This window comes from Chelonus insularis, unplaced genomic scaffold, assembly GCF_013357705.1.
Source record: "Chelonus insularis isolate UGA/USDA-ARS -01 unplaced genomic scaffold, ASM1335770v1 contig_3_pilon, whole genome shotgun sequence".
Taxonomy (NCBI): Eukaryota; Metazoa; Arthropoda; class Insecta; order Hymenoptera; family Braconidae; genus Chelonus; species Chelonus insularis.
In genome coordinates this window covers 1,536,002-1,548,033 of record NW_023276556.1, presented here as the reverse complement: position 1 = coordinate 1,548,033, position 12,032 = coordinate 1,536,002, and the positions used below count along the sequence as shown (strand labels likewise).

Below are 12,032 nucleotides of genomic sequence, written 5' to 3'. Positions count from 1 at the left end.
TCAAAAAAAAAAAAAAAGATATTAGGCCTTAGGAACTGTTGACCTTTGAGAAGTCTAAAAATGTTAATTATCCAGAGATATAAATTTTCTTTTTGCTTTAAAAAAATATTCAGAATAACTGAAATGGAAAATTGAGGGGAAAAAATTCGTGAGTATTTTCTAAAAATCATTATATTTAGACAAATAAATAAATTTTTATTATTAAAAAAATATAGGACGTAAAATCGCCAAACCGTGTAATTTCGTTGCCTTTATCGGCCTCTTTGCCTTCTCATAGAGATATTACGCTTTGCTATATATACATTTCTAGTTGAAATCATAAAATAAAAATCTCAATTATTAAAATAATATGCGATATGCATAAATAAATAAAATATACATGATAGTAACAAATAATTTTAAAAAAATGGTTAATTACGTCGGTCGTTGTCGAAATCTAAATTTCTCCTCGTCTTCAATAAAATTAAATTTAACAAATAAATTATCAATAAATAAATAATTATGAAAGAAAAAACAAATGTATTACTTGAGGACGATGGAGATCGACAGTGATGTAAATGGTAGCTTACTTCATTGTAGGAATGAATTATTAATCTAATTACTAATTAATAAATCTCGGAAAAAGTATTTTCGAAAATAATAAAATACTGACAAGTGTATTTAGTTAGAATACTGTGAAACAAATAAAAATAAATCACATTAAAATTATAAAAAATACTAATTAATAAAAATATTAATGATAATAATGATGATGATGATGATGATGATGATGATGATAAAATTATAATAGATAAAAATTGATTGTGTGAAAAAAATATCGTTGATTAATAAATTCTTGCGAATAATTTAATTCGAAAGGAAATTAATTAAAAGAACCTGCCCTAAAAAAATTCTATAGTTGATCATTTTCAAATCATTCATTGCATCATAGCTTGTATAGTACCACTAATCCATTGATCGGCAATATCATGTAAAAAATATATTATTTAATTATCATTTTTAAGTATCTTACTTTTTTACATCACTGCAAAAATGTCATTGGCATTCGTGTTTTATTCCTTCACGCAACGAACGACATATTCATTACCTCGGAATATTTTTTTTCAGTAGAAAAAATTTAATCTGATTTTCCAAAGCCACTGAATAAATTATTAGATAAATCAATAGTAAGTTTTTAAAAATATCTTGCATTGATGCCCCCTTTTTCTTTTATCTCACAACGTTATTTTTATTTGAAAACTCTATTTTGATACTTTTGATTTAGATTCTTTCTTTTTATTTATCAGTATAGTTATTATCATTTAGATTATTCTAAGTTTATCCATCTAGCCAATCATCGAAAGAGTATCATCCTTCTTCATAAAATCCAAATTACATTTCAGATTTTTATCATTTCCGTTTCCTCATGTCTATCCAGCTTTAAACTGACTAGATAACTTGCTATTTGTCGTCTGGCCAATTCGCACGCAATCATCCCCATCACCAGATTTGGAAGCTAAAAGGCTTTGTCACGAGAGAGCTTTGAGAAAATTCCTATGGCAACAATTTCATTTCCTTTCACTTTTTTCTGGGAAAAGAAAATTATCCTATTTATTTTATACACTATTCTCCTCTTATATTCCACGCGCCATCAAATTTAGCACATTTTCTCACTTGGCATTCGAATGTGATGAAAAAAACTTTTTTTTAAAAAAATTCATAAATCAAAGATAAAGATGAGTTTAAAAAATAATCAAAAAATTTGAGCATGTAATCCAAGTTTGTACACGAGCATTAGTGCATGAATATGTGCAATAACTCTCAAGCTTTAGTTGAAATAAACGTTTCTCTTTCGATCTCTCTCGTCTCTCAATTTTATTATTCAATAATTTATCATATTTTTTTTATCAGCTTTGTCCTTATTGAAATGTTTATTGACTTTAATCTTTATACTTCCTTCAACTTTCGATGTGTTCCATTATATTTATGTTAATTACTTGTATTTTCTCTCACTTTTTTTCCTTTTTTCTATTCTGTCAATTAGCACTCGTAATAAAAATTACAAATGAACATTCAATAGCAACATTTGAAGAGAAAAAAAAAATATCAACTAACGACAGATATTAATGGATATAAAATCATTTGTAATTTTTCTTTTTTGCAAACTTATTGTCAGTCCAATCTCGTTTGGTTTTTCCCACGATAGAAAATTGAATGTGCAAAAACTCGTAAATGTTTTAAATTGTTTATTCATGTGATTTAAATGGTTCTATCATTTGTAAGTACCAATAATACTTGAAACATTTCAACTAATCGATATCCCATATTTGTTGAATTAATTTACGAGATAAAATTATTTATCATATTATATCAAATTCATTTGATCTCAATTCTATTGTAATTTAATATTTTTACAACGAAGCAAAATAAATACTTTTATTTGTAAAAAAATTTGAAAAACCAACGTAGGATAAACCAAACTGATGAAATCTTTTCAATTATTTAATTAAAATTTTATATGTTAAAGTTAAGTTATAGATAAGGCAACTAATCAACAGCGGCCGTCTTTTCCATCGATTCTCATTTTTGTGAATTTAATTCAATTTGATGTTTGATGTTGATTTAAAAAGAATCAAAAAACTATTATAGTAATAAAGAATGCGTAGTAATAAAAAATGAGAGTTGATGGAAAATCTTCGTGCCAGTTAGCGTGCGAAGTATATTAAAAATGGTCCCGAAAATATTTTAGCTTACTGAGGAGGTAAGGATATTACTCACCCGTCGAACAAGAAGCACTTCCAAGCTCTTCTCCAAGCACCCATTCCTTCGTTTATCACTGCGTTTGCTTAAACGAGGCATCCTACTTCTATAGTATCTGGATTATCGTAATTATTACTAAACGTAATATTTAACCAATTTATTCAACTACATATTTTATTAACAAAATGAGTAATGTCAATGACAAGTATTGATGTTTTTCTGATCGTAGATGTCTCTGAATTATCCAAACTTCATTAATAAATTCGCTATCTGTTTTCCATCATGTTAACTACATCTTCTATAACTAACTATTTGTGTACATATATTTGATCAGTACCAAGCATCTTATTTATGCTACAATCATATTGCATTTCGCATCTCGCAATTACTCTTTCAACTAACGATGCTTGATAGATTATCTAAATCATCATTCTCATTTCTCAAATGTTTACCTTTTGTCGAGATAAAATTCATTATCTTCTTCATTACCTGTATATTACTGACGCGTATGTAGACATAGAATTTTCGTAGTAATTCAATTCATCTTAATTAAGCCCCGTTAAATTTATTCCTTTCGATTGCATTCCTTAAAAACAAAATATTCATAATATCCTCCTTCGTCGATTTCATCTGCAGGGTTATTGATTCGTTCGATTCATCACAGGAATTTTTATCATTGGAATTTATTACGAGTGCGTCACTTCAGATAGTTGAATAAATAATATGATCTTTAAGATATATAGTTTTTATTTAAAAATAATATTGATAAAATCTTTTATCAAAAGAGTAGTCAGTTTATATAAAATAGTAGTGATTGCAGTTAATGTTAAATAAAGAAAGAAATGAAACAAGATGAAGTGAACGTTCTCGTTTAGTTAGTAATAGTACTTTAGTTACACTTGCTTTTCGTCGTGAGATGTCAAAGTACCTTTTGGAGTAATAGCAAAAGATATAAAGTAGAATCAAATATAAAGAGCTTTGATATTTCACGTCGAACTAATGCGCTAATGCAACAGAAGTAGACGAAATAATAAAACTAGGTATGTTGTAATTAATTATTAATACTATTAAAAATAAAATAAAATTCATTTATTACTATTATTACTACTACGAAATTAAGAATAACTACAAGCAACTAACAGGCGAGTTTATTAGAATGTTCTGCACACTGAGATACATCTACTCTTGATCCAAGGATTTATATTCTTATTACTATTAAAGATCACAAAATTTACACAATAGATTACACTACTATTTTAATGGGTCTACCGCTGCATGCTTGGTTTTACTCAAGCACAAAGACACTCTTATTTCAAAACAATAAAACAAAAATATCTATGACATATCTCCAGAGATACAATATGAAAACCATTGTTTTTATGCTTGAGTATTACAATAAAGCGAGACTTGAATGCAATAAAAAAAAGCGTTAAAAGAAAAATGAAAAATAAAAGCCGTCCGATGTCGATGATCTGGCACGGCTGAACAATAAAGGAATGGTGAGACTGATTGTTTTTGGTCGGACGACGAATATTTTCACAGCTGGACGAATTGAGGACAGAGGTCCAACGCAGAGATCAGGAGATTCTTGCCATGTCGGCGAAGATGAAAACCCTCGAGGAACAACATCAGGACTATCAGAGGCACATCGCTGTACTCAAGGAATCACTCTGCGCCAAGGAAGAACATTACAATATGTTACAAGCTGATGTAAGCATTTTACCTTTTTATCCTTTAGTTTTATTTTATTTTCTAAAATAATTAACTGCTTAATTGATGTCATTTATGTGTTAAGAAATTGGGTAAGTAATCATTTAATACCTTGATAGAACAATCGAAAAGTCAATATTAGCACAATGTTAACTCAGATTAGCTCACTATTAACTTAATATTAATTCAAGCTTAGTCGTTGAACTAACGTGTTACAGTATGATAGAAGTGAAAGTATACAATGGAATTATCATAACACATTGTCAAATTATAGTTAGACATTGCATGATTATTTAGAAACAAAGTTTTATTTAAATTTAGCAATATTATGTTCTGGGTTGTGTTTATAAAAACAACTCATTGAAATAGGTCATAATTATGAAAAAGAAATATTTTCTTCCGTTATAGGTACAAAACCCACTGAGCATATTTTTAATGTCTTATTGTCTCAAGAAAGCACAAAATTTCTTTGTTTATTAAATGCTTTGTTTAAATAACTCAAGCTTTTTCATTTATACAACAAACTACTAAGAGAAATTAATTAACATTTAAGTGTAAACTTTTTCAGACTTTAAATTAGTTTTATTCGATCAATGTTTCATTATTAAAATTCCGTGAATAAAATTGATGAAGTAAATTTATATATTTATAAATAAAGTATCGTCTCTCAGTTGATCTATTTTTTAACTTCTAAAAGTAGCAAGAAATTGTATTTTTAACTGAAAAATTAAAAAGTTTCTGATAAATTGAATTGATATTCAGGAAAGCTTTGAATGGTACGATTAAATATAGGCATTCTCTAATATTAATTCTGGAAAATTGATTTTTTTGTTGAGTTTAAATACAGCTTTCGTACAACCGAAGCAAATCGAAGAGAAGTTATAGAATAAGGTCATAAGACAAAAGTAGGTCATGAAAATGCTACTTTAATCCTTTCAGTTTTCTTCTTTTTCATATTATCTTAAATCTTGTTGTAAGATTCTATGTTGATTTTAAGAGATTATCTGATTTCTTTAGGTCGAAGAAATGCGACAAAGGCTGGAAGAGAAAAATCGTTTGATTGAGAAGAAAACTCAAAGTGTTCTCCAAGCGCAACAAGAAAGAAATCGATTTAATACTGAGTTAACGGAGCTAAAAGATCACATGGACATAAAAGACCGGAAGATCAATGTTCTCCAGCGAAAGGTGAGTAGTTTTCGATCTCTTTAAATATTTTTTCTTATGCAAAAACCATTTTTTCTTTATTTGGACAAACATGACATCAAATAAATATTTTTGATCTTCGCTGCGACGAATATCTGAATATTTCTTAAGAATAAATCATTAGATATTTTATTTTGTAAAAGTGTGGATGTATGAGTGAATTGAATATAAGTTTATAATATTTTCGTAGTATAAATTAAATTACTATGTATTTATTTTTTGTATCTATTTGTTATATTAGTACCATATTATGATTTTTTTGTAAGAACTACTTTTATGTTTATTATAAAGTTATGTTGTGAGAGTAAACATCAAGAGCGTTATGACGAGTTGTAAAAAAAAATGGCTATAGATGAAAAACATTAACATGAACTTGATGATGATATAAATATACTTATGGTATAAAAAGTTTCAATATTGGATGAAGTTAATTGAATATTTAATCAAAGTAAGTAAGTTTATTCAACTAAATTACATTCATTTTACCATGAACTAAAAATTCTAACAAACATTAATTACTAAGAATGTTTAAATTACTAATTATCATAAAACTTTTTAATGCAAATTTTACAATTCATATTAAAAAAAATCTAACTTAATTTTTTTCATGAGTAATTTCAACTTGAATCTTATTCAAGATTTTAATCATCATAATTTTTAATAACAAGTCATAACAATTATTGATCCTACTAACATACTGGAAGCTTATTGAAATTACCTTTAACACTTTGATGACTTTCTGAGGTAATCTAATGTGACTTTTATTGATCTAGATTGAAAATCTCGAGGACTTGCTGAAAGAAAAAGATAATCAAGTGGACATGGCGCGTGCACGTCTGACCGCGATGCAGGCTCACCACTGCAGTAGCGAGGGCGCACTGAGCAGCCTCGAAGAAGCTATTGGGGACAAGGAGAAACAGATGGCCCAACTAAGGGAGCAAAGAGATCGTGCTGAACAAGAAAAACAAGAAGAGAGAGAGCTTCATGAGCGTGAACTCGCTGAGTACAAGATGAAGATGCATGCTCTTGAGTCTGAGGTATCACTTCATCCCTATTCTCGTCACTCACGTTTTCTACACCTTGGAAAAAGCTTTCCAAGAACGTGTTAAATAAAAAAAAAAATAACATAATAACGATTCTATTTTTTCTTTAAAAGGTCGAGAAGCTCGGAGCACGTTTGGAACGAGCACAAGCTGAGAAAGATCGCTTAGAGGCGAAGCTTGAAAGCTCACAGTCAGAGTTGGGTAAGAGCAAGGCTGAATTAGACAAGGCTGCTTCTGAAGTCGGTCGTAGTGGTGCTGACTGGGAAGCAGCGAAACAAAGGCTTACTAGACTGGAACTGGAAAATGAAAGATTACGTCATGATCTTGAAAAATCACAAAATACTCCTTCTTATGGTAGAAGTACGATTAATTCATCTCAGGAAATGGATAGGATTCAAGAACGAGCTGAAAAAGCTGCTACTGAACTTAGAAGAGCTCAAGCTGAACTCAGAGTCACACAATCAGATAATGAACGACTGAAGGCCGAAGCGGCTGCTCTTCAAGAGAAGGTATGGTTATTTATTTTCATTATTACTTTCAGTATTCAATCATTCAACAGTATTTTTACGTAGAATTAATTCTTTTTTATTTTATAAAAATTCTCGTTAAATAATACCATTTTTCATTTCAATACAATATATTTTGATATTATTTTTTAAGATTAATTTTGTGCAATTATGATTATATTACCAACAAAAAAATAAAAAGTAAATAAAGCAGATGTTCCAACTACAGCCATTCTGAATAATTTTACTAATATAATTGGAAATTTAATTATAAAAAAACTATAAATAAAGTTAATACAATTTTCTTTTTATTAAATATTTATCAAGAGATAATACTCTATTTTTAGTATTTACACAATTTAGAAATACTAGATAATTTCCCTAAATAAAGTTTTCCATCTCAATTGTACATTTTTGCTTGTCACGGCGCTTTTTATTACGTGACACATTTTAGCTTTTAGAGTTATCTTCAGATATTTATACATACATGAGCAAAAAATATGATGATATTAAAAAAAAGTTTTTTTTTTGTAAAATTTAAAATTAATGAGGAAAGTAATAATTTTTGTACAGTTTTTTGAAAAAAAGTAAAAATTTAACTTATTTTAAAATTAAAGAATGAAAGGAATTTAACAAAATAGTTGAAAAAACAAAAATCTATTCATTAAATATTTAGAATTTTATTTTAAAAAACTTTTCCTCTGGAAAGCTCCCTTGTAATTATTTAGTAGTTTTCATAAATTATTCCAAATGAAAGGAAGTAGCAGACTTATAGACGCTAGTGATTTTGAGTTTGATTATTGATTTGTGATAGGTGGAAAAGAGCCAAGGCGATGTCTATAGACTAAAAGCTAGATTGGAGAACGCTCAGGGCGAACAAGAGAGTCTGCGTGATGAGTATGATCGAGCTCAAGCTACGGTTGCCAGATTACTTTCTGAAAGAGATAAAGCCGTTAGTGATCTTGAAAAAGTACAAGAAGAACTTGAAAGAACTCAGGCAACACTTGGAAAAGCTCAATTACAGCAAGACAGACTCCAAAATATGCTTGATAAGGCTCAGAGTGAGTCTGATAAGCTTCAGGAGAAATTGGAGAAATCTCAGGCTGAAGTCCGTCGAGTGAGGATTTATTTTTGTGTTAACTCACTTATTTAATAAACTGAATTTATTTAAATAAAATATAAATAATTATTGTTATTAATATACAGATGCAAATGGAGAAGGAAAAACAAAATTATGACTTTGATAATCTTCAAAGTCAATTAGATAAGGCACTAGGACAGTCCGCAAGAATGCAGAAAGAAAGAGAGTCAATTCAACTAGAAGTAGATCGTCTTCAAGACAAATATGAAAAGGCTCAGGTTTGATAAAAATAAAAATTACTTTCTTAAAAAGCACTACTTCTTTTAATAGAACAATACTTAATTTTTTTTATTACATCTATTTTCTAGATAATTGTACAAAGACTTCAAAAGGAACGTGATAATTTACAAGAAGAGGTATCAAAGCTGCAAAGAGAAAAAGATAATACTCTTTCTGAGTTAGATTTAGTCAAAGAAAGATGGGAAAAGGCGCACAATTCTCACCAAAAACTAACTGTAAGTATTAGTCAACATTCATTGATGTTACTAATCCATTTATAATTATTGTTACTATTATTATGTCTTTTCTGAAAATATAACTGGAATAATTTTTATCTGGAATGCAGCTTGAACGTGATGATGCACTCACAGAGATTGAAATATTAAAAGAAAAACTTGACAAGTCCCAATTTTCTCTCTCAAAGGCATTAGAAGACCGTGAAAATACTAGTAAAGAATTTGAAAAACTTATGGCCAAGTTTGACAGGTGATTTATATGAAGTAAATTTGTTTAAAGAGGTATTCTGGTATTCTCTATTTTAAAATTCAACATTTTTTCATACTCATAATCAATAGATTGATTTTCTATTCATAAATTATTTAGTTTAATATTTTAGATATATTTAATATTTAACATCTTACTAAACCGAATACCTCTTTAATTATTTATTTGGAATAAACTAAAAAAAATTGATAATTTTCAGAGCTCAAAGTGAAGTTTATCGTCTTCAAAATAAAATAGAAGTGATGGAGGCAGAAAAAGACCGATTAGAACTTGAATCAGAAAAGAATGCACATTTAGCATCCAAGAGCCGTGAAGAAGCGCGTAAAGCGCAAGAAGAATTAGCACGAGTTCAAGAAATGTATGATCGTGCAGCACTTCAGTTAGGTAGAACAAAGGAAAGTGAAGAAAAATCAAAGGAAGATTTAGACCGTCTTACAGTAGACCTTGAAATGTTGAGAGAAAGGTACGAGAAATCACAGATTGAGTTACGTCGTCTACAGAATGAGAGAGAAAAGTTGGTAGCTGACAATGAAAGGATTAGTTTTGAATTAGAGCGTGCGCACTCGCAGTTGAGCAAAGCACAAGCAGCAACGGAAAAGTCACAAGAAGAATTACAACGAATGCAAATGGAAATTGAGAAAATGTATGAAAAACATGATAGACAACAAGTAGAAGTGAGGAAAGCACAAGCCGAAGCTGAACGACTGCGTAGTGAAGCAGAAAGTGCACGAGAAGAATGTGAAAGATACGCTGCAAGATTTGGAAAGTATCAAGAAAACCAGGAACGACAAAAAGAAGAACACGAGAGGGCTAAATTAGACGTAGAGAGACTACGGGATCGACTGGACAAGGCACTTGCGGAGCTGGAGAGAGCGAGGAAAGCAGAGCAGGATGCCTCAAGGCTGCGAGCCGATTTGGAACGTGCGGAGGGTGTGCGAGGTAAATACCAGTTCGAGCAGGAAAAATGGCAAAGTGAGGGTAGTAGGCTCCAACAAGAACTGGAAAAAGTGAGGGAGAGGCTGGAGATGCGTGAATCTGAATTAAAACGGACACAAACCTCTTGCTCCGAGCTCGAGGCAAAACTTCATGAGACTCAACTGCAATTGGAACGGGCGCGTGAAGAAGCTGGCAAGGCTAATGCAAATCAAGACAAATCTAGGTCTGAAATTGAAAGAGCACGAATTGAAGCTGAAAAAATTCGAGACCGGCATGACAAACTTAAAGCCAAAGCCGATGCACTCGAGGCTGATAATGAGAAACTCAGGGTTGAAATAGTAAGATTAGAAAGATTAATGCAGACTGAAGGTAAAACAAGGTCCGAGAGTGCTAGCATTGAAGTGGAAAGACTTCGTGCAAGTTTGGACAAAGCAATTACAGCAAGAGATCAAGTCGAACTTGAAGCTGGTAGGTTAGCTAAAGAATTAGAAAAATCACAAATGATATTAGCAAAACATCAAGAAGCTGCCGAGACCGCCAAAAAGGAGTACGAAAGAGTTATGAATGAGTTGGCTGCTGTAAGAGAGGAACGAGATACCTTGAGACAAGAATTTAGACGACTTCAACAACAGCAGCAAGTCATTGGTAATGAAGAGTTGGCTAAACTTCAACATGACCTTCAATTAACGCTTCGTGAACGTGACAAGATGGCAGCAATACTAGAGAATCGAGAGAAACATTCAGAAAAGATTGAAAAATTAAGAGAAAAATTAGAGGCTGAGAATAAGCAGCTTCAAGTTGAAAGAGATCAACTTGTAATTCAATTAGAGAAATCTCAAGATATGTTGATGAACTTCCAACAAGAATTAAATACAAGTGAAGCAGAGCTTGAGAAGCAACGAGAAGAAGTTCGACGTCTTCAACAAGCTCAACAACAACAGGCTCCAGATCGTGGAACGAAAGAAACACTTGAGGCACAGATGCGAGAAGTCCACCGACTTACTCAGCAAGTTCAAACACTCACTCAAGCACAAAATAAAGAACGTCTACGAGCAGAACAAGCTGAAAAACGAGTTCAGGAGCTTCAGAAACAACTTGCAACTGCTGGAACTGCAACGAACGAAGCACAAATGGAACAATGGAGAAAACTTGTCGAAACAGAAAAACAACGAGCTGATACAGCTGAGAAAAACGCTAATGAACTTCAAAAGAGAGTTCAGACATCCGAGCGTCAACTTCATGCGCAACAACAACAGATTCAGCAGATGCAGATCCACATTCAACAACAACAGCAACATCAGAATGGCGCTGGAGTCACCGATGCTAAATTACGCAAGGATTTGGAACGAGCACAAGAGGAAATCAAGCAGACGACCGTTGAGCGTGAACGTTTGCAGGCTCAACTTGAGATGCTGGTTCAAGAGCTCGAGAAAAATCAGGTTAGGAGCTGCCTAGCCTGCCGAATAAGCCTGATATTAATGATCTTCATGATTCAATTTGTCTACTCATCGCCTGCATTTATAAACGGCACTAAATCCCTCTTGGGATGGGGGGCCTAAAAATCTGCAAAACAGTTTTATATATGCAAATGATGTTGTTATATTTGATATATCATCTCAATTGCACACGCGCCTGCACATTTTTCGTCTTATGTTCTCTGTCTCTCTCACACACCAATATTTGATTAATTAATTAATTAATTGACTATTTATTAGTTCTAATTAATTAATTAATATTTTCATAAATGTATGTAACTACTATAAATATATACATGCATCTAAATATATCACCTCGTCCACGCTCACGTCGTCGCTTCTTCATCGTCATCAACTTCATCGTCAGCTGATCGACATGAAATTAATTTTTGCAATTCTTTCATTCACATTTCAAACTTTTATCCTTTTTCATGTTGTTATTTATGTCAATTATTTTTTTTATTTACTATTCTTATCATTAAAATTATTATTTTTATGTTAATATGCACTAAAAAAGTAATAAAAACAAATGATATAATGCAAGAATCTTTCAATA

At 31.0% G+C, this 12,032-nt stretch overlaps 1 protein-coding gene across 12 annotated transcripts in view; it reads left to right on the top strand.

The window, feature by feature from the left end:
- The window catches only part of brp (bruchpilot), a 46,817-nt gene that overhangs the window by 27,811 nt on the left and 6,974 nt on the right, over positions 1–12,032 (top strand). For 6 of the 12 annotated variants that reach the window (XM_035086271.1, XM_035086268.1, XM_035086273.1 and 3 more), the window contains 9 exons: positions 4,282–4,449; positions 5,467–5,634; positions 6,426–6,689; positions 6,809–7,204; positions 8,016–8,318; positions 8,408–8,560; positions 8,651–8,797; positions 8,908–9,047; positions 9,265–11,440. In XM_035086271.1, coding sequence (XP_034942162.1) covers positions 4,282–4,449; positions 5,467–5,634; positions 6,426–6,689; positions 6,809–7,204; positions 8,016–8,318; positions 8,408–8,560; positions 8,651–8,797; positions 8,908–9,047; positions 9,265–11,440 — 3,915 coding nt within the window. The other 6 variants (XM_035086269.1, XM_035086267.1, XM_035086278.1 and 3 more) reach the window with 3 other exon arrangements.